At 50.0% G+C, this 20,023-nt stretch overlaps 1 protein-coding gene across 2 annotated transcripts; it reads right to left on the reverse strand.

The window, feature by feature from the left end:
* Positions 1-890: 890 nt before the first annotated feature.
* Positions 891-18,835, reverse strand: NKX2-2 (NK2 homeobox 2). 2 transcript variants are annotated; one of them, XM_048842424.2, is made up of 4 exons: positions 18,554-18,835; positions 9,492-10,186; positions 7,964-8,272; positions 891-1,197 (listed from the first exon to the last, which is right to left on the reverse strand). In XM_048842424.2, the coding sequence occupies exons 2-4, from the start codon at positions 9,748-9,750 to the stop codon at positions 1,073-1,075; spliced, it is 693 nt and encodes a 230-aa protein (XP_048698381.1). In that variant the 5' UTR covers positions 9,751-10,186; positions 18,554-18,835; the 3' UTR covers positions 891-1,072. The 2 variants fall into 2 exon arrangements, with proteins under 2 accessions (XP_048698381.1, XP_048698379.1); XM_048842422.2 differs by lacking the exon at positions 891-1,197 and having other exon boundaries at positions 7,456-8,272; positions 18,554-18,833.
* Between the last annotated feature and the right edge of the window lie 1,188 nt (positions 18,836-20,023).

Below are 20,023 nucleotides of genomic sequence, written 5' to 3' on the forward strand. Positions count from 1 at the left end.
CCACTGAGGTTTATGGGCATGCCTCTCTCCATTAAAGGCTATGGTAGCTGGGGACCCTAGGTTGCTTTCCAGCTCTGACACTGCCAGCCTGGGCACCTTGGCCAAGGCCTTTCACCTCTCTTTGTCGCCACATGAAACGCGGCTCATGACACTCGCAAAAGCCCAGCATGAGGCAAAACACTGCACAAGAGCAAAGCACTTAATGAGCTAATTCATCCTGCTCGATTTGGCAGCAGAGCAGGAGGAAGGGGACGCTGCATGAGCCCAGCTTTAAGCCCCTCTGCTTCACCACCTACTTGCAAAGGGCCTGCGTTTCCTCCCTGCTCCGGCTGCCCTGCCCCCTAGATTAACTGGGGACAGGAGCAGCTCCCATGGCCAGGCCAGCAGCTGCGAAGGCTCTTTGCTCCTGTGGTTCTCCGCTGAGACTGGAGAGCCTATGCAGACCAGAGTCACGCTAGACCAGTGGGGGAGGCATTTGCGAAGCGGGGGGAGAGAAAATACCAGACTCAGGGGCAGTTTTGCTAGGGCCCGGAGTTAGAGGACAGGGGGGAACAGCCATGTGCTGAGCCCCCTCCCTGGGGAAAGCCACACGAGCGGCTGAGGCTGGCGGCTCATTCCTTATCCAATTGCGCCACCCCGCGGACGGTCGCGGCATCGCCGCCCCACCCGCCGATTGTTGACGTTCACACTTAGCGCTAATCGGGTCGGCGTCAGAGTTTGGAGTCAAACTCGCCGTTCTCCATACCCAGGGGTGGGGGAAAGCGACAACCAGCGACCCCCGCCCCCCGGCTCAGAGCTCGTGGCAATGACCAGGTTGTGTCGGTCGGACAGGCTCTCGGAGAGAGCATTTCATCTATGAGCAAAATCATCAGGCCACCCAGCGTGGTGTGTGTGTTTTAATCGATGTTTAATAAAATGGCCTCACAGTTTGCTTTGTGCTAGAAGTTGACATCCAGGTGATGCGTCACATAATTAATGGGAACTTGAACTTTTTTTCAAACACAAAAATGAGTTGGCCTAGCCCTGGTTTCCCTAGCAGGAAGAATTCACCTCTTGCTTTCCAGGTGCAATATTACCAGTCGTTTACCTTCCCTTTTGTAGGCTGCTGGCTAAAGATGACTTCATAATAGTAGATCACGGAACCGGTTGTCTTCCACGCATTTTGTGTTGTGTTTTGAGTTGGGCACAAGGGGCAATCTGCAAGTAAAAAAGAGTCTGGCCATTTTCGAGTGGCGGCATGAGCTCTGGTCTCAAAGCGAGAGGGGTTTATGGTGTCAACCCAAAACCAAGCCGGTGGGATCACCGACCAGCTTTCATTCTTGTACCTCTTGGCTTTCCGGGCCCAGAATGTGATTTCAAGTTAAAAAGTCTTCTCCTGGACCTCCACTCTGTTCTTTGCTGACCCCAGCAATCTTTGCTTGCCTCAGTTTTGCCCTGTGTCTTCTTTCCCTACACCACACCCCTACCTGTTTGGGGGCTGGAGCTCCTCCTAACCCGTCTGCCCACCCCCCCACCCCCGCCCCCATCAGGCCAGTTGCAATTTTAAAGCGATAGTGTTTACATTCCCAGAGGTCCATAAGTCTATTGCATGATGCACTTTTCGACCAGTCACTTCCTTCTGGTGGCATTTAGTATTGATCAGAAACAAGCATATGGTTATAGGCCTCTGATATTCTTCTGTGCTATGTGTGTGTGTGGGAGCCAGCCAGCCATCTATGCATACTAGAGGTATGTATACACACACAACCACAAATATGTGTGTTTGTGTGTATATATATATATATACAGAGAGAGAGAGAGAATGAGAATGAAAAAAATACAAGATAAAGAAATCTATCGAGGATTGTGTGTTTTTTATTTACACCTCTAATATTTTTATGTAAAATAAACAGACCGTTGGCACACACACCTTGCACATGGAGGAATACAGTCAAATCTCCCATATACACAGTGGCTGTGTGTCTGGTTTTATTCAGCCAACAGAATCTGAAACTAGAGTCACACTTTAAAAACAGGAAGAGATCAGATTTTGTTTACAAACTCACACAGTTGGTCAGATTCTTCCATTAATAATCTGAGGGGTTTTTTTTTAAAATCGGGGGAAGGGGGGATACAGCAAATGGAATAAAACTAAAGTCTTCATTTGCTGTGTGTGTGTGTGTGTGTGCTGATTTATGCTTGACCATTCAAGCATGACCATTTATGCTTGACCATTTTTTGAACACAATTGAGAGAGGAAGTGGCTTCAGACGATCAGGCTGCTGCCTTTTTAACTTCTCTCTCTCTCTCTCTCTCTCTCTCTCTCTCTCTCTCTCTCTCTCTCTTTTTTTGGCTGTGAGATTTTTTTAAAGGTTGTTAAAAAAAAACCCAGAACCACCTCTCGGAACTGGCGATGATGTTCAATGGGAAATAAAACCATTTATCATAAGGACAGTTCAGAGCAGGAGGAGGGAAAAAACCCCAGGGACCTCAAGGAAGAACTTTGATGACCCCTTGTGGTTAAAAAGTGCCATTACAATGATATTCCGGCCTGGGTTGTTGGTTCCCCTTCTTCCTTGGGGGACCCCCGGCTCCCGATCGTTTGCGACGATGCTTTAGTAATAACAGCGCCTAAAAATCGAAGTCTTCAAGGGGCAGGCGGGGGCGGGGGAAGCAATACAAACTAGATTGTTTCCTCCCCCAGATAGCACCGGGTAGCCTGCGCGGTGGGGAGATCGCGGGGTTTATTGGCAGATGCCGGGATAAAAGGAGATGATCCGTGGACACGGGGAGAGAGAGTGTCACTCTTATGAAGCCACAAGTGCATATTTCCGGAAATCATGCACACTACACTATCTAATACACACCGCCACTTCAGGCGTATCCGCCGCCTGGCGAGCTGGTGTAGAACGGGGGCCGTGTACTCTGGGCTGCCCCCCCCCCCACAAACACAAACACAAACACACACCGCGTTTGCTTTCGTACTCCCCGCCCAAGCCATCCCTGGCTGATTCGGCCCCTTAATAACGACAGCTGAGAATTGTTCTTAGACTCGGTAAACATTGGATTAGCTTTTCATTGCCCAGCCCTCTTGAAAAGGCCCGAACGACCCACGCCAGGTCTCAGCTAAGCCCAACAGTCAATAGGTAATGAAAGTAAGTTCTTTCCCTGGCTTAGAGGGGTTTCCACCTCATTACCAGGTTATCTGATTCTCCTCAATAGTGGCTCTGTAGACGCGAAGGGGGGTGACTCAGAGTCGAGCGAAAGGAGGGAAATTAACCCTAAAGCGCAAGTTTAACTATAATGTCCCTTGATTGGGTTGGAGTTGGGGGATTCATCCCGCATTCATTCATCGCCTTTTCTTTCCTGTCAGACGTGACTCTGGTTTTCCAGATCACCCACTGGAGGTGTAATGTGTTCCCCGTGTCTCCTACCAGTGGAAGGGTGACATATCTGTCTGGCCCGCCACAGGCGACTCTGAAGGAGGCCAATTAACATTTCTTCCTGTTGATCTATTTCCAGACCGCTGCAGTTTATGCCTTCCTCAACACAAAGCCAAAAAAAAAAAAACCCCTTCCCAACACATCTGACACCGCGTAGGAAATCCGTCCGTTTCCCCGTCACAATATCACCCAAACCACACGAGGGATTGCAGAGTTTGTGTAGGCGTGTTACCACTCAAATAAAGAGAAATTGTCTGGTCGGTGTAGGAACCGAGTTAGCATTTTAGCCGAAAATCCTTTATTGGATTTGATTTTTTGTTGTGTTCTTTAAAAAAAAAATAATCAAAGTTAGCCCCTTCAGTTGTTCGCGCCCACCCTGTTTGCATTTAGCTCCTTGGCTGCTTCATTCATTTTCTACTCGCCCAAGCTACTCTCCGGAGCGCGGGGGGCATAGCGCGTCGCTTGTGCGCGGTCAGCCGCCAAGAGCTCCAGGTAAAGGCAGGAGGCCAGGTCTGGTGGCCCCGGTGGAGATGGTTAACCGCCAGCACCCCTCGCCCCAACCAGAGAAAGCCTTCCAGAGAAAGGAGCGGGATGGCGACTTCTCAAACTCGCCGGCCTGGAACAAGGAAACACTATCACAAGAAAGGGACAGTTCTCTGGAAGAGAACAAAAAGTGGTCAGTCCGCAGCGCTCTCCAGTTGCGCACGGAGGGAGAAGCCTGCATAACATTACACCCCCCTGTGAATGAAACCTTGTTCTCCCGGCAGAGGGGAAAAAACCAGCTCAGCGACCCGAAGTCAGCGGAACTACAATGCTGATCGGGGTGCATCGACTGCCATTTGCTTTCATTTTTATGGGCGAGATTTGTTTAGGCCCCGTGCAGATGCAGGAATTTAATTTCCTGTGAAATGAGAGACAAACTTGTCAGTAGGGCTGGAGAAAAGGAGGCCCTGTTATCCTTCCAAGAAGAGAGAGGGTTTTTTTCCCCCCTCCCCCCCTCCCCCAGAATAGATATAGCACGAATTTTTAATTCGTCTTCCTTTCACAGACAACAATACAGGGTTTGAAAGCAGGACACAATTTGGGTTTTGTGAGGGTCAGCCCAGCTGGCCATATGGAATACAGCATGTCCAACATGGGGGACAATGGCTCCAAGTGACAGCCAGAACAAAACCCAAGGATACTTCTCCCTGACTCGGGGATGCACCGCTCCTGATAAACGAATTGAATGGCACTAGAAAGAACAGGGGGAGGATGGGGGAGGCCAGCACCGTCTCTCTCTCTCTCTCTCTTTCCCCCTACCCCTGTCCCCTCTGGGTTCTCTCTTTCTCTCTGCCCTCCTTAATATGTACGCCTCTAACATCCTTAACGACCAGCCTCCCGCATTGTGCTGTTTTGTGGTGGCTACTGTATATTGTGCAAAGATAGACTGCGCCAAACTGCCCCAGCGGCGTGTGAAATATAAGGCCACGGGGGAGGGCCACACAACTGGCTTGATAGACTTAATAGGGGCCAAGCAGAAAGTGACTGTTTCCCTCCCACTCGCTCTGCGCGGCGGGCGGAATTGGAAGAGGGGAAAGTGTCCTTCCCTGTAAAGTGGGCTCCTTTCTTCAGGCGCCGCCGAAACCTGTTTTCACTTCACGGGGAGCTCGGCCCCGCCTGGCTACCGAGATGGCAAAAAAAAAATAATAAATCCTCAGACCCCCTGTTTGCAACGAAACGCTGCCATCCTTATGTATTTAGATCTCTCTCGCTTTGCTAATAATTATCAGCTTCCAGGATAGATCCTGCCACGGCAGAGCCGCGACTTGCCGTTTGCCAGCCAAGCTGTTGATGAGTGCCCTCGGCGTTGGAGAAACCCGGACTCATTTCTTGGGTTTTGTGTGTGTGTGTGTGTGTGTGTGGGGGGGGGGGGGTCGTGTAGAATAAGGTTTCATCTGAAGCAAAACCAAAAACAACCCCCCCCCCCGGCCCCCGCTCTGTGACTGCCTCCCGCTTGTCATGACAATTCAACATTAAGTGGGGAGCGACTAAACCAGGGGAAGAATTTAAACTGGTGTCAACTTTGCGCCTGAGTTTGGTAAGACACCATTGCAAGAAATGGCCATCACAGCTGGGACTCCAGTCCTGAAGCAGATCCGCGCATGGCTAGAAGACCCCCCCTCGCCAGCACTGTCCACGCAGAGCTGTGGGTCCCGCCGATTTTGTTACAGATAATCATGTTTGCGCGAGATATTGAATTAAATCTGATCATCAACAAGAGCGCGGCTGGTAATTCAGTGGGGACGGTTCAGTTTGCTTTTCCTGTTCCGAGCCCCCCCCTCCCCCAGCCCTGCCCCTGCAGTCCCTGCTGTTTGTCCAGCCTACAGCAAGGGAGACAGTTTCAGAAACGGAGAAGAATTTAAACAGCATGGTTGGAAAGAAGCCTCTCTATCCCAGACAGAGGGGCCAATTCATTTCGGGTCAACCCCAAGCATATTGGAGTATGTGTAAGCCTAAAAATCGTGTGTGCGTGTATATATTATATACAAGGGAGAGAGAGAGAGAGAACAGAGAGGCACAGAGTGTGTACCTATGATCCTAGATGTACACACACACGCATAACACACACACTCGCTTTCCAGCTGGATCTGTGTGTCCTTTAAACGCATATTCTAAAATGATCATGTAAATAGCCAGAAGAAGTTTTGCTTTAAAACACGCCTTAGACAAACTTTCCTACACAAGCCCACCGCATCTGGAGAACTCCCCCTATGTCGCGGCACCCCACAAATTCCCAATACGTGTTATCACAGGCAGAAGGGGATCTCCAGAGAGCCAGTCGCCCGGACGGAGATGACAAAATTCCGTTTGGTTAAAACAGGTTCTAGGGCAAACTTTACATTGCAAATCCGACCGCGTTTAGGGAGAGCCCCGTGTGCCCCACGACTTGCCCCAAAGCGCTATCTGCCCGCAGGAGCAGAAAGGGGGTATAAACTCATCCGCCAGCCGATACCCCCCTCCCGCCCCCATTCAGCCGCCTATCTACCGCTGCCGGCTAAAGGAGGACTTACAACTCTTCGGGCTCACCCCGCTTAGATCAACCCCCGAGCAAAGGCAGGCCATTGAGACTAGACTGGAATCAAAAGCCCCTCCGCTGAAGGGTCACTCTTACATTTAAGTGAGTGGTGGGGCTTATTTTTTCATTTCCACAAAGTCACTACTCCAGCGCCTTTGTCTCTCCAGTAGACACAAGGAGGCAGGACGCAGAAGAAGAAGAAGAGGAAGAGGAAGACAGGTATCTGATCGTTTGCAGAAAGTTTGGGGAGAGTGATTAAAGTTTCCCTAAAAGTTCTAAGAGGGGACGAAAGTCCGCCGAGCTGTTGCCTGGGAATCTGCCGCAGGCCAAGCACGGATTTCCGACGGAAGGGTTCATCATTCCCCATAAAACAACCAGCACCAGGAGAAGATCTCATTGATCGGACAATCAGGCGAGGCAGGCTCCCGCCTCCCCCCACAGGATCCCTCCAGTCCGTGTCGCTTCAAAGGGAGGGTTTTGCAGGTATCCCGTGGTAGCCACAAAGTCAAACAAAAACATTCTTTTGTTGTTGGGTTGGTTTTTTTTAAACAGCATTTTTATTAAAATTCCTATAAAAAATGGAAACCCTCCCCGTAGCGCCCCCCCCCCCAAGTTTATACACAACGAGGAGCTGGAGATTTCTATGGAGCTGATCCAAACATTTCTTCTCCGTCTCCAGTTTCTTTGCTTGCTTAATGTTTGGGAAATCTTTGCACCCAACCAAAAGAATAAAATAAAATAAACCGCCCTGACTGTCACTTATGGCAACAATAACCACACATAGTTACAAAAAAAATTATTTTTTTTTGCTCATAGTTGTCAGAATTTATACACGGCCATAAATAGGTAAAGGTTCATATAAAAAGGGAGATCAAATTCTCTAGTTTTAAAGTGTCCTCCACTTGTTTTATATACGACTGACAACAGCTGTACAGCACACAAAACGTACTTTACGAAATCACAAGCGCATACGGATTCATTCTTATTACTAGTAAGATTTTTATTTTTAGTTGTAGGTAGACAGGACCACTTTGCATGGCGCAAAAATCTCTGTAAACATGGCGCACAAAAACCACCCCCCAAAAGAAACAAATCGAACCCCCCCCCAAGGAGGAAAAATAGGAGAGGGGGAAAAATGCACCATCATTAATAATAATAATTAATATTCATATTGTCTTCCCCCCCCCCCCGAGGTTTGATTTTGGAGCCTCAGTTTCTTGTCTCGGCAATGTTCACCAAGTCCATTGTTGGGCTTGCACCAAATGATGCGCTGTCGGGTACTGGGGGTTGCTGGCGGAGCTGTACTGGGCGTTATATGGCATGTGCTGGAGCGATTGGGCGCTATAGGCGGAGAAGGGGATCCCAGCCTGGAAAGTGGCCGCGGCTAAGTCCTGAGCTTTGAGCGTGTGGCAGGGTTTGCCGTCCCTGACTAAGACGGGTACTGCTACCCGGCGTGGGGAGGGGAGAGGAGTCACTTCCATACCTTTCTCAGCCCGGGCCCTCTTCATCTTGTACCGGTGGTTCTGGAACCAGATCTTCACCTGGGTGGGCGTGAGGCGGATGAGGCTGGCCAGGTGCTCCCGCTCGGGGGCGGACAGGTACCGCTGCTGTCGGAACCGTCTCTCCAGCTCGTAGGTCTGTGCCTTGGAGAAGAGCACCCGCCTCTTCCTCTTCTTGCCGGAGTCGCCGGCGCTGGCCGTGTCCTTGTCGTTGTCCGGGGATTCGTCGGCCGAGGGGTCGGGGGATTTGGTGGAGGAGTCGTGCTGGGAGTTGCTGGAGGCCAGCCCGTGCACTGCAGAAAGGCCACCGAGAGCATAAGTCAGAGGGGTGCTGCCGGGGGGCGGGGGGTCCCCGCCCGGGGGCACCTGCGGCTCTGCTCTCTACCCTCCCCTGCTCCAGCCGGGAAATGCAGCGAAATCGCCCTCGTTTTCTCTACCGTGGGGAGGCAATCTCCCCAGGGGGGCACCAGCTACCCCCCAAATCCCGCTTGGGCTGAGGGAGCGCGGCTTTCCCCGAAAACAAATGAACCCCGCGAGGAATAGGCAGTTGCCTCCTACACTCCCCCAGAGCAGCAAACACCGGAGGAAAAGTAAACGACGACACACAACACACTATGCCCATGTATGTTCCCAATGATATGGCCATCTGCGACACACGTGTGTATCTGTACAGCTATCAACATATATAAATACCTGGAGATGGGAGTTTTATATTAGATAGCTTGTGAATATGAATATATTTATATATACACTCACGTTCATAATTACACACACTTTTAGATGCATGTAGACGTTCATGTGCATGTCTACAGATCTATTCACCCGTCGGTCTGTATGCACATTACAAGACAGCCACATCGATCCGGATCACAAATTCCTCTATTCCTCACCTAACGTTGCATCTCTTTTACATCTATTGGACTTTGGACCTCAAGCGATTTGCTGGGGGAGGGGAAGGGGTACGTGGATTGATTTTTAAAGGATAATTTAACAGTCCCTTCATTGATCTCCACAGCCGCCCGGCCATTGAGACATTTCTGAACTGTCTACACCAAAGCGATCCAAAACGGCCACACAAGGCTCGCTCTGTTTGATTTAGCAAACTCTGTTCTTGCTATTTTTAGATCGCTGGAGGTGACTTTTGCTTTTCTTTCCCTAGGCTGGGTTGATTTCTTTCTCTCTCGTTCTAAAAAATAAATACATAAAAATAAACCCCCCCCTTGGGGAAAGATGAGGCTTCCAAAACCTTGTTTTTTATACCAATCGAATCAAACCCAAAGAAATCCCTGCGGTTAGTTTGACTCCGGAGAGCCTGGTAAAACAACAACCACACACAGGGTAAATCGGAGCGCTAATGCTTCCCGTAATAGCTATTAGGAAGAGATAACAGATAGGTTTATTATTAATTATTCTTATTATTGAAGAATACACGTTAGAGGCTGCGGCGCTGAACGGATCAATCACAAGACAATGCAGACGGTACATGGAATCAATGTAAGTTTCACTACTCACAGGAATACTGGATGCTTTCCGTGCTGGCCAGCCAACGCGTATAGGGATTATCACTGGTATCATAGAAAGGGTTTTTCAAAGGCAGAGTCTGAACCCCCTCCAGTGGGTTTTGCCCCAGAACTCCGGATTTCTTGGGTGGCTCCGACCCCTCGTTCTCTTCATCCGCTCCTTCAACGAGGGATCCCTCTTCATCGTTGGTGTCAGGGAGATCTAGGATGTCCTTTACAGAAAACCCCGTCTTTGTGTTGGTCAGAGACATATTCTGGCCAAATTTATGCAGGAAAGTTGGAGCACCAGTTTGTCAATTCGCTGTTGCACAAGCCACACACACCCCACAAACACCCCAGGAAGAGGGGAGGGTGTGTGTGTGTGTATATGTTGCTGGGGGGGGGGGACGTTAAGAATAAAAAATAACGAAGGCTGGTGTGGGGGGAGACGCGGGGGGGGGGGCGAGGAAAAAGCGGCTGCGATATAGATAGATATTTTACAGCCTTGCTCTGCTGCAGAGGGGGGGAAAAATCACGGAGCACAAGTGGCAACCGGCTTCTGAAATAGTTTGTAACTCCAGGAAAAATGCCAAAGTGCGTTTACTTCAGGGTCTCGTTTAAACACACGGATCTGGTGCCTGCTGCTTGAAAAAAAACAGCCATTGCTGGAGAGAGCAGTCCATATAAGGTTGGTCTCCACATATGAACCTGCAGAGAGGAGGGGGAAAAAAAATACATTAAAAACGCCAAAGGTTGGCCACGTGTGGGCGGGTGCTAGGAGTCAAGTGGATGAAGACAGTGTTTGCAGATGTGAAATTGCGGGGTTTGGGGGAGATTGGAGTCTCCACCATTGGTTCTGTAGCACATGATGAGTGGTATAACGTGTCAATTAATTACAAAGATAGGGAGGGCCTTTCTGCACGGTATTTACATACAAAGGAGCTCCAAGGAGCCCGATATTCCACACACTTGAAAGTACGTTTTAAACAAATTGCTTCGGGAAAAAAACAACATCTTTGCATTCATTGTCACCCTGCACTGATGTAAACTGCTTTGTAGCAGGCTGGAAAATTGACTATTTACAGCGAGCGACTTGAAAAGGAAATCTATTCCAATTATTGGTGGTCCCCTAAACAAGATGGCAAGAGACCAACTTGAGCAAACCTCCTAGGTCAATATTTTGGTTGAGGCTTAAGGCTGAGTACTATAAATTAAACAGCAAGTAATTGATTCTAGTGTGCTCCGAAATCAACCAAACTGGAAATACATGTAATCAATCGGTACCCAGGCAGGCTCTGACGATTTCGGTGTGTTGTTTGCAGAGAACTAATTTGTTTCTCTCGCTCTTCTCCCCAGCAAGATCGCTTGCTAATTTGGATGGATGTGCAGCGTTTAGAGGTAGGACTTAGAAAGGGAATGCAGCCAGATGTTTAATTTAGGCGTTGAATTTGGAGGGTTGTTTTTAATAAGACATTTAATAAGTGGGTCTCTCTCACAGCCATTTGCAGACACATATATTATAGAGGCGTATGAATAGCAGCGTCCGCGTTTTGAAAATCCTCCTTTCAAAATAGCAACGCTAAATAACACCCAGCTATCCGTGCGTCCATAACACTTTCTTATTGCGGCTTTATTTCACATTTCACCCCCAACCCCTCCCTCCCCCCTGACTTAAAAGCCCGTGCGCGCCCCGATTCCACTGGGGACATAGGAAACGGAGCTAATCGAAGCCTTTTTAGCAAATTCTCCATGGGCTCATTCCCCACGTCTCCAGTCCACACGGCTGTGCTCCGCTTCTTCCCTCGCTTCGCTTCGCGCTAGCGCAGGACTTTGTTCAGCTGGGAGGGGTTCATGGTCCGGAGCCCTGCCTTGGGTCTGTGCGGAGGGTCCTATTCTCTTTTTGACCTACTAAATGAACCATCCCAGTGCGCCTCCCCCTCCCTGCAGCTCCCTGGGACAGACACCGCTCTCTATTGTTTCTCTCTTGTGATATTGGGGTGGGGTTTTCGCGTGTGCTACATTTTGGACAAGCCAACTTGATGCCAGGATCCTCGAGGAGTTCTGCCCTTTAACGGGATCTCTGCGGGGGGAGGGGTTGGGGGGAATTAAAGATGGGGAGTTAAAGGTGAGATTTGCAGCCCTCCCCGTTCCTCCCTCTTCCCCACCCTTTTGGGGATGACCAGAGGATAGAAGTTGCCTTGACTTTCCCTCCCAAGAACTGGGCATGTTTCAAGGAGGTGCTGGGGCAGAAGGGGCACCGCAATTTATTATTGTTGATCAGTTTATTTTGCTGTCCCTCACCCTGCCTCCCATCGAGTATGTGATGTGGGTGACAATGCCTTAGGGTTTTAGCAAGGCCCTGAGCGCATCATGGGTGGTCGGACCCGGGCAAACACAAATACAAACCGATTGCTAAGCTGCGGACAATGGGCGAAATGTAGACAAATGTCCGGCTTCTGTTGGAAGCTTTTGTCCGAGCTCAGTTTTTGCATTTATTTCAGGGGCGAAATAATACATGATTGAAGCCCTCTTTCAATGTGTTCTAACTGTTTGGAATAAATCGGAGGTTGTTGGTAGTTGTCATGGCATTCAACTGCTTTCAATGGACTATCTCTTCATTCATTTCGGAATCCTTCCACAATATTAAGGAAACTCCTTCATGTTGACGCTCACTGGCTCTTCTTTCCTCTGCATTCGAGGCGTTCTCTCTCTCTCTTTTTTAATTTTGAAAAAAAAAAAAATTCAATCCAGGACTAACCCTGTATTTATTTCTTGATCACTTTTCCTTAGCCATCTGGGAAACGCAGCAAACTAAACAAAGTGAGAGGATTACGTGTGTGTGTGTGTGAAAATTATGTCGTTCATAACACAAACAGCAACGGCACTGTGGACCCAACAGCTAGGACTCAATAAAAGAAACCACCTCCGATAACGATAAGCCCACAGCGCAAGAATTCAAGCCATCACGGCAGCGCAGGGTTTGCGTGGCAAAGAAAAGCCAAAATCGAAGGTGGAAGACGAATTCACAGCACAATATTTGTCGTGTAGCAGAGGGTTGCAAAGTTTCCTTGGTGGGGGTGGGGGAGGAAGATAAATGAATTGTAGAGAATTTCCTCTGGGGAAGACTAAACAATTGACAGTGGGCATGCTAACTAAAGATTTCTAATAAGAAAATCCAGAGTAATTAGGACCTGTGAGATTTGATCAATATGAAACCAGCTAAACACCACACACAAGCTCACTCACTCACTCACTCTGTGATGAACCTGTTGTCTCCGTTCCCGCAGACCACCTGATAGGTAAATATTTTCCTAAGGGAAAACCAGGGCTCCTGGACCATTAATCACGCTGCAGTTAGCCAATGGTCCATTGAGAAGCACACACCGGCTGATCAGCACAGTTGGACTGTGACCAGCTAGTCTCCTTTGTACACAAAGACCTGCCATAAAAGTCATAATTTTGTCCCTCACCCCCGCCTCCGTATTGAACGCTTGGTCCAACTTAGAAACACAGCTCCGGACAAGTTCCCACAACTATGGTGGAATCACGTGAGTAAAAATCAAACCCAGTTTCCCGATTGTTTAACAAGGTCAGTTTCATGATCTAAGGGGGCTGGAATGAGCGTGTGTTAATCTGCCTTCTCTCTTCCAGTCTCCCCCTCGCTCTCTCTTCTGGGTCTACATTTTGCTTTCGCATCGGGGCTGCTTCGAAGCGCACGTGTAACCGCGTCCAAACCGAACTGTGTGTGGGTTGTGGCAAACGACTGCGCAGCCCAACTTCAGAGAACCCCCTTTTTGAGACAGAGACCCCCAAATAGCGAGAGAGGAGCCCCTTATTTCAGAGAACAAAACTGGCTTTAGTGAGGGTACAAAGGGGAATCGCTTGTTCCCCCTCGCCAGAAGAGCCCCTGGCCCACACAACAGGTGTGTGGTCCATAGGAGTAAGGTTTACAAACTGGCCTGCTGCGGATGATGACGTGACTAGGTGATGAAATAGACACACCGCACTGTGGTGGATTCTGTGTAAAGATAACGATCTCCTAGATCAATCTAGCTGCTCCACAGAAGGCTTATTTCAAGACAGCCTTTCCCAGCTCTGGTTTAATAATTGTGTGTGGACGCTTGATCCGCATTGCATCTTCTTCTAAACTTTTTCGCTTCCCTTGTCCGATTTTTGTAAATATCCCCCCTGAATTTCTTACACTTTGTTCCCTTGTAACTGGATCCTTCCTTTGCCCTCTTCCCCATTATATTTTGGGCTAACCCTCCAGTTCTTACTCCGGTTCTAGGTGAGAGGGCCAGACAGTGTGAATGGTCAGGGTGCGTCGGGAGGTGGGAAAGAAGCAGGGAGACCTGGGCATGGTGAGATAAGTCCCCCACCTTCCCCCAGTGGAGTGGTTCGCCTACGCGGGAATTGTGTTTCTAAACATCGGACGGCTCATTTCTGGGATTTTTAATCGTCAGATTTAGGACCGACACTGGGGCCAGAGAGGCATTTCGGGAAGATCGCATCAATATCTAGACTCTTCAAGACCTCCCTGTCCGTGTCCTGCTGGCATGAGTAGCGCGGGTAACTTGGGGAGGTCCCTTGCAATATGATCTCTACTGATTAAGAGTCAATCGATCAGCAAATCCTAACAAACATAAATAAATAAATAAATGCCGGTATGGATAGACACACGGACACACGCCACAAAACCTCGCAAAGCGTCAGGCAAATTGCCTTGCCGCAAAGCCTTCGGCCGACCCTGAAAAACCGAGCGAGCGCTGCCCCTGCTGCTTAGAAATGCTGGAATGCTCCTCCAGACAGATCCTGCTGAATTTAAGCCCCGGAATTATAGGATGGAGGGGTTATTTGAACAGCCGAGCAAGAGGCTGAAAAGGAGAGGTGCGTGTACACAGGATAAGTGGCGACACTTCAGCACAAGTGCCCTCTAGGAGTGGGGAAGTGTTTACCTGTTTACTTTTACAGGTAGCGTTCAACCAGGAGGCTTTTTGCCTTTGCCACTCGTTTCTGGAATGCGGCCTCCTTGAACCCCCTCCCCTAATGCTGCCTCGCAGCCCCGGGAAGACTTTTCCACAGCAGCAGCTTCAGCCGGGGCGGGGAAGAGAGGCAAAGAGCCCCTTGCCCCGAATGAACGAGGCTGCACTCCGAAAACACAGGCAGCCTCGGCTAGGGTTAGGCTCCGCTCCCGGCCGCTGCGCCCTGGGAAGAAAGGTGCGTTCGCACTTGCGAATTAAAGGGTGAATTTCTCTACCAAGGCAGGACACGCCACACATGCGAATGGCAAGCCAGGAACATAGCAAGGGCGGCGTGTTAAAACGTGTTTCCCCGTCTGTCAGCCCGCTCAGCTCCCCCAGTCTCCCAGAACCAGACAGCAAATCGTGGGTCTATTATCTAGAGCGAGCAAAAGCGGTGGCTTGGCTTAAAGTGTCGTATAGAGACAAGGAACTAGCCAGTCAAAACAACTACTTGGCCTTGATAGTTCAGAGCCGAATGAAGCGACATGCATTCGTTTTGCTAGTGGTCAGAAAGGTTTCCAGTCATTAAAAAGTACAAGGTCTCTCCATTTATTTTAAGCCACTAATTTGTTTGACTTAATTTTCTCCTCCTGAATGAAAAGGTGTTTAACAGAAGTCCCCTTTTTCTCCCGGTACAGTATATGGGGCTGACCTCTAACCCATCACAACATCCCATCTCAGATAACAGCCTTCAAGTGGATTAGTTTATTGTTTGATTAGAGCAAAGGTGCAAGAAATTGTTTTCATTCACTCCAGACAAACAAACCATATTGCACCTTAACGCTCTGGTGAGGATTAGTGAAGCTGACACAAAGCCTTTGTTCGAGGAGAAGGTTTATTTTATCTTTGGTTTGATACTCTTAGATAGAAGACACTTGAAATCAATGGGAAAGGAAAATATAGCCCCGTCTACTTCTGATAATTCTTATGAAGAGATTCACCTTCGAAAGATGCCAGGAAACAATGCAGGCTTTGTTTTATAATGTTGCAGGGGGGAAAAGGAGAGATGCATCCGTAAGAGGTGTCATCTTTTGTTGTTGATTAAAAAAAATGTATCAGACAAGAGCTCTTTCCCTGAATAGACAACTTAAAAACGCAGGGCTTCGGAGCCCAGAATTTTATAGCCTTATTATATATGTGAGCATACATGCACCTATGTAGAAAAAACACATTTAAGGGGGCGAGCTACTTCGCTTGACACCAGTATTCTGGTTATGTTTTGCAAAGCACCTTGCAAGGTCTAGGGCAATCAAGAGAGCGAACAATAAATAGCAGCCACAAACACTCAGGTCTAAGCAACAAGAAAGGCGATTGAAATAAAGACCTGCCCATGTGCAGTCCTGGCTTGGAGGTTTAACAAAGATCAGCGTTTCCCTTTGCCTCGGAGATTGTAGAATAACAGAGCATCGCAACCCCTTAAATTGATTTTAAAAGGCTTCATTGACAATAATGGGGAAGGGTTAATGTTTCTGAAATTTCCTTCTCTTTTCATGGCTGGAGAAATTGCAGAAGCAAAGACTTTCACCGTGTTTTAAACATAGAAAAATACGCTCTGATCTGCCACATCTCGTATTACCTTCCTCTGTCAAGGAGTCAGAGCAATCTGCTAGCCAGGCAGTGAAAATGCAATCTTCCCTTGCCTTTCTCACAGAGAAACAATTAAACCGTGTTCAGGACATAGGAATCTAAATGAGCTTTTCATGATTATGATTATTCTTTGGGGTTTTTTTTCCTCCCCCAAGCCCCAACTATGATAACACATTCTCAATTCACCATCAACCCCCCCGGAGTGGTAAAAGTGGAATAGAAATTAGGTCTCCCCCCCGTCCCCCGTGGGCTAATCGGTCACATTGTGGGTTATGTCAGACCCGAGGGCACATGTTAGGACTTTGATAAATGCACTTTAATGAGATCTTTGAAATATATTGTCAATACAAATCATAGGACATACAGACGCCTTGGCAGTGTGTTCCCGCAACTTACGGAAGCAAGAAGCCGGGAGATTTGTGCTTCGCGGGGCTTGCGACATTGGGAACCAGCTAGTTGCCGATTTTTTCTGTAAAAGCTTTAAGTCTAGCCCCGGGCGTATCCTTTCCGTTCCAGTCTATTATAACTGTTTTATTTGTAAGTCAAATGTTTGGTCCCCCCAAGCAAACCCTTCAGCTTTATTCGTTCGCATCTTTCTAATGATTAAACGTGTCCCAATGAGATTAAGCATTGTCAGCCTGTCTCAGAAGTGTTCTTTCTTCCAAAGGGGGAAAAAAACCCACCACCCCAACTCTGTCTGATAAGGGCAATTTGAATGCAGGAGATTTATAATTTCTTTATGAAATACGGTGCTGAAAGCACTTGCTTATCTGAATTTACTTCGTGTATCTCTACCCCGTAGGTAGGACTTTTTTTTTTAAAGCCAGCCATTGATAATGATTTAAATATATATATATTTCAAGCTTAAAAGGATGGACTGATTTTGAAACTGAAATTAATTTGAGGCACATTAAACGGAGCTCCTCGGTCCCGTTGAGTCTTGAAAGGAAAGGAGGAGATGGATTTGCGATTTTAAAATCGATTGCACATACGATTGATTGGAAAACCCAACTCCGAGGAAGAGCTGAGTTGCAGACCACAGCATCCAACCACAACGACGCTGCTGCTCTGGGGTGCAAACGCAAGGGTTAAACATGGGCCAAAGCGCCTGGTGAAGTTAGCAAGGTGGAGATGAAATCAATAAACCCCCCGTGCAAGAGGCAGAGCCAACCGAGTGCAAATTGTTACTTTTGAACCATTCCTGATCCTCTGGCGGACTCTACCGACTCTAGTGAGAAATGTCCCAGCAGCCGCTTCCCCACAAGGAAGGGAGTTGTAAGCTACCAGCTTACCTTTCCTCCCCAGGAAACCCCCAGTCCCAGAGCTTTCAGGATGACAAACCCACCCAGCCGCCTTGTGTCACGGGCTTTGCTGCGCTCTCGGGGCAGCAAAGGGAAAAAGAATAAGCCCCCCCCCCCCAAGCAGCTAGGGCTGTGAAATTACCCACCCACGTTGAGTGTGTGTGGGGGGGTGTCTTTGGGGAAGGGGGGTTCTGATCTCTCGAGTGTCTAGAGCAGGCAGGTAAATGACCTGAGGAAGTTCAGGGTTGGGGCGAAAGCAATCGCTAGCCGGAGCGCTTTGGATGGCCACCGTCCCTCTTGCAGCCCCGGCTGGTACCCCAGGACAAACGCGTCTTGCTGGCCGCTGAAGCAAGACCTGAGCGCAGCCCGACGTCTCCTTCTCGCATGGGGTGAGACTGACACCCCCACATTGCACCCCCCTGGGGCTGGGTAGCCTCCCCCAGCCCCGGCCACGCCACCTCCGCCCCCCTCTTCCGCCGAATTCACAAGCAGCTGCTCACTTTTGCACTGCGCAAACCCAGGTAAAACTTTAACCGGCTCCGTGCGCGGGAAGGGGGCGGTGTGAAAGCGGCGGGGCTCGGGTGCAAACCGCTATGGCTCCATCCTCTCCCCCCAGCAGAAGAACCCCCCTTCCCCACCTGCTGCTTCCGGGCCAGGAGAGATCAGCGTCCGTTTCAACAAGATGGGGGGGGGGGGGGAAGGGACGAACCCCCCCCCCCCCCCAAGCCCTTGGGAAGCCAGCTAGCACCTTGCACCCAGGTGATCCAGCTTGGGGGACCCTGCTCGAGTTCCCCCCCACACACCTCGTTTGGAGGACCCAGTGCCCCTGGAACAGCGATGTCTGTCCGACCAGCTCCCCAGCCACCTGTCCGTCCTCCCCTCCAGCTAGCTCGCCACCCATATCGCCAGCCAGCCACGTAGCCACCGCTCCCCCCCAGACAGCCACCTCCGCTCTCCACCCGGCGGTGCCGTGTAGACGCATCTTTCCCTCCCCAATCGCTCTGCCTTGCATTGAACAACCTCACCCCCAAGGCGAATCTACCCCCCACCCCCCCCCGTTTGCTGTACTTCGGGGCGCTGCCTAGACCCCCCGCAAAGTTACATCGAGCAGCCAGCCCCCCTGCAGGTACCTGGCTCCCTCGCCAGGAGGAAGCGCAGCGGCTCACCTGGAGCGGCTCTGCGGTGGGCGAGGCGCTGGCGAGCTCCGAAGGCGCCGGTCTGCAGCGCCGGGGCCTGCGGGGGCCGCTTTATATAGCCACGCGCGACGCCCCGGCTCGGCGGCCCCTCACATTGTCTCCGGCGGCGCTTTGCAGAGCCGGCCCCGTGGCCGCCCGCCCGGCGCTCCCCCTCCGCGCCGTGCCCCGCGCTGTTTGCTTTCCTCCGCGGCGCGTGACGCGCGAGGCGAAATATTGGCCATATGGTCGGCGGTCATAAATTGGGGAGAAGCGCAAACACGCCGGTTCCTGGAAGGCCCGGCGGCGCTCCAGCCGGCGGAACCGTGCCCGCCCTCCCAGGCAGGCCCCTTCCCACCCGGCTCCCCGGCCCCGGCCAGGAGTTTGGCTCCTTTCCCCCCGGCCCCACTTGCCCACCTTGCATGTTGCAGCCGGTGCAATGTCCAACTCTCCCCCCCCCCACCACCCCGGCCTCCCTCCAGCCCGGGCCGCCCTCCATAAATCGCTCTGTAGCTAAGACGCCGTAAAAACCAAAGAGCCAGATGTGGCACGTTATTTATGTGTGAAAGCCCGTTTACATTAGATAGGCTGATCCAAGCTGTGATAGCACCGGGCTTGCGAGAGATTAGAGCTGGCTTGTCCACCGGGGGCCCCAGCTGCAGCTCGCTTTCTTGGGGGGGTGGGGGTGGGTGAGGGGTCGTGGCTGAGTTTCCCTGGAGCCCAGGAATGAAAAGTGACCATCGTTTGCAATAGCCTCGTGCAAAAGGTAGAAGATGATTGTGTGTGTCTGCCACTGCTGGCAAGAAAGGGCTTTCCTAGCCTGGGACCTCTCCTATCCCACCCCCTTAAGTAAATAATTTTGCTCTTTCTTTTTGCACACCAACGGGCTAGATCCAAAAAACAACCGCCCCCCCCCACATTTATCGGGCCAGATCCTGCCACCCTTCCTCACCCTGAGTAGTATCTTACGCTGGGAGGAGCCCCCTCCCACTGAAATCAGTGGGACTATTCAAGGAGTAAAAACAACAAGGAGGACTTGTGGCACCTTAGAGACTAACAAATTTATGTGGGCATAAGCTTTCATGGGCTAAAACCCACTTAAGGTGTCGTCAACAAGAGCAAGTGTGGCAGAATCAGGCCCATGAGTGTTTTTTTTTTAAATCCAAGGGTCTAAAACTGCAGTTAACCCTTCCCTCCCACCACACTCTGTAAACTTGAAGAGCCAGATTGTGATCCCCATGAGTGAGCAGTTACTCACCTGAGACCACTCACTCGTGGGACTATGGCCTTCCTCCGTCCCACATCAGATTTTGCTGTGATTTTATTGAAACCAAATTCCCTCCCTTCCCTTCATTTTTTAAAACTCCAGCCAGACCCTTGCATTCTCTTTGAAAAGTTCCAACCTCTAGGGCAGGGGTTTTCAACCTTTTTCTTTCTGAAATCCCCTCCAGCATACTCTAAAAA

This window comes from Caretta caretta, chromosome 3, assembly GCF_965140235.1.
Source record: "Caretta caretta isolate rCarCar2 chromosome 3, rCarCar1.hap1, whole genome shotgun sequence".
NCBI classification, from domain to species: domain Eukaryota; kingdom Metazoa; phylum Chordata; order Testudines; family Cheloniidae; genus Caretta; species Caretta caretta.

Bases quoted from the DNA above. Each gene is read 5' to 3' on its own strand.
- NKX2-2 (XM_048842422.2), bottom strand. From the start codon at position 9,750: ATGTCTCTGACCAACACAAAGACGGGGTTTTCTGTAAAGGACATCCTA. The intron at 8,273-9,491 runs GTGAGTAGTGAA...GCCTTTCTGCAG, and splicing joins GGAAAGCATCCAGTATTCCT to TGCACGGGCTGGCCTCCAGC.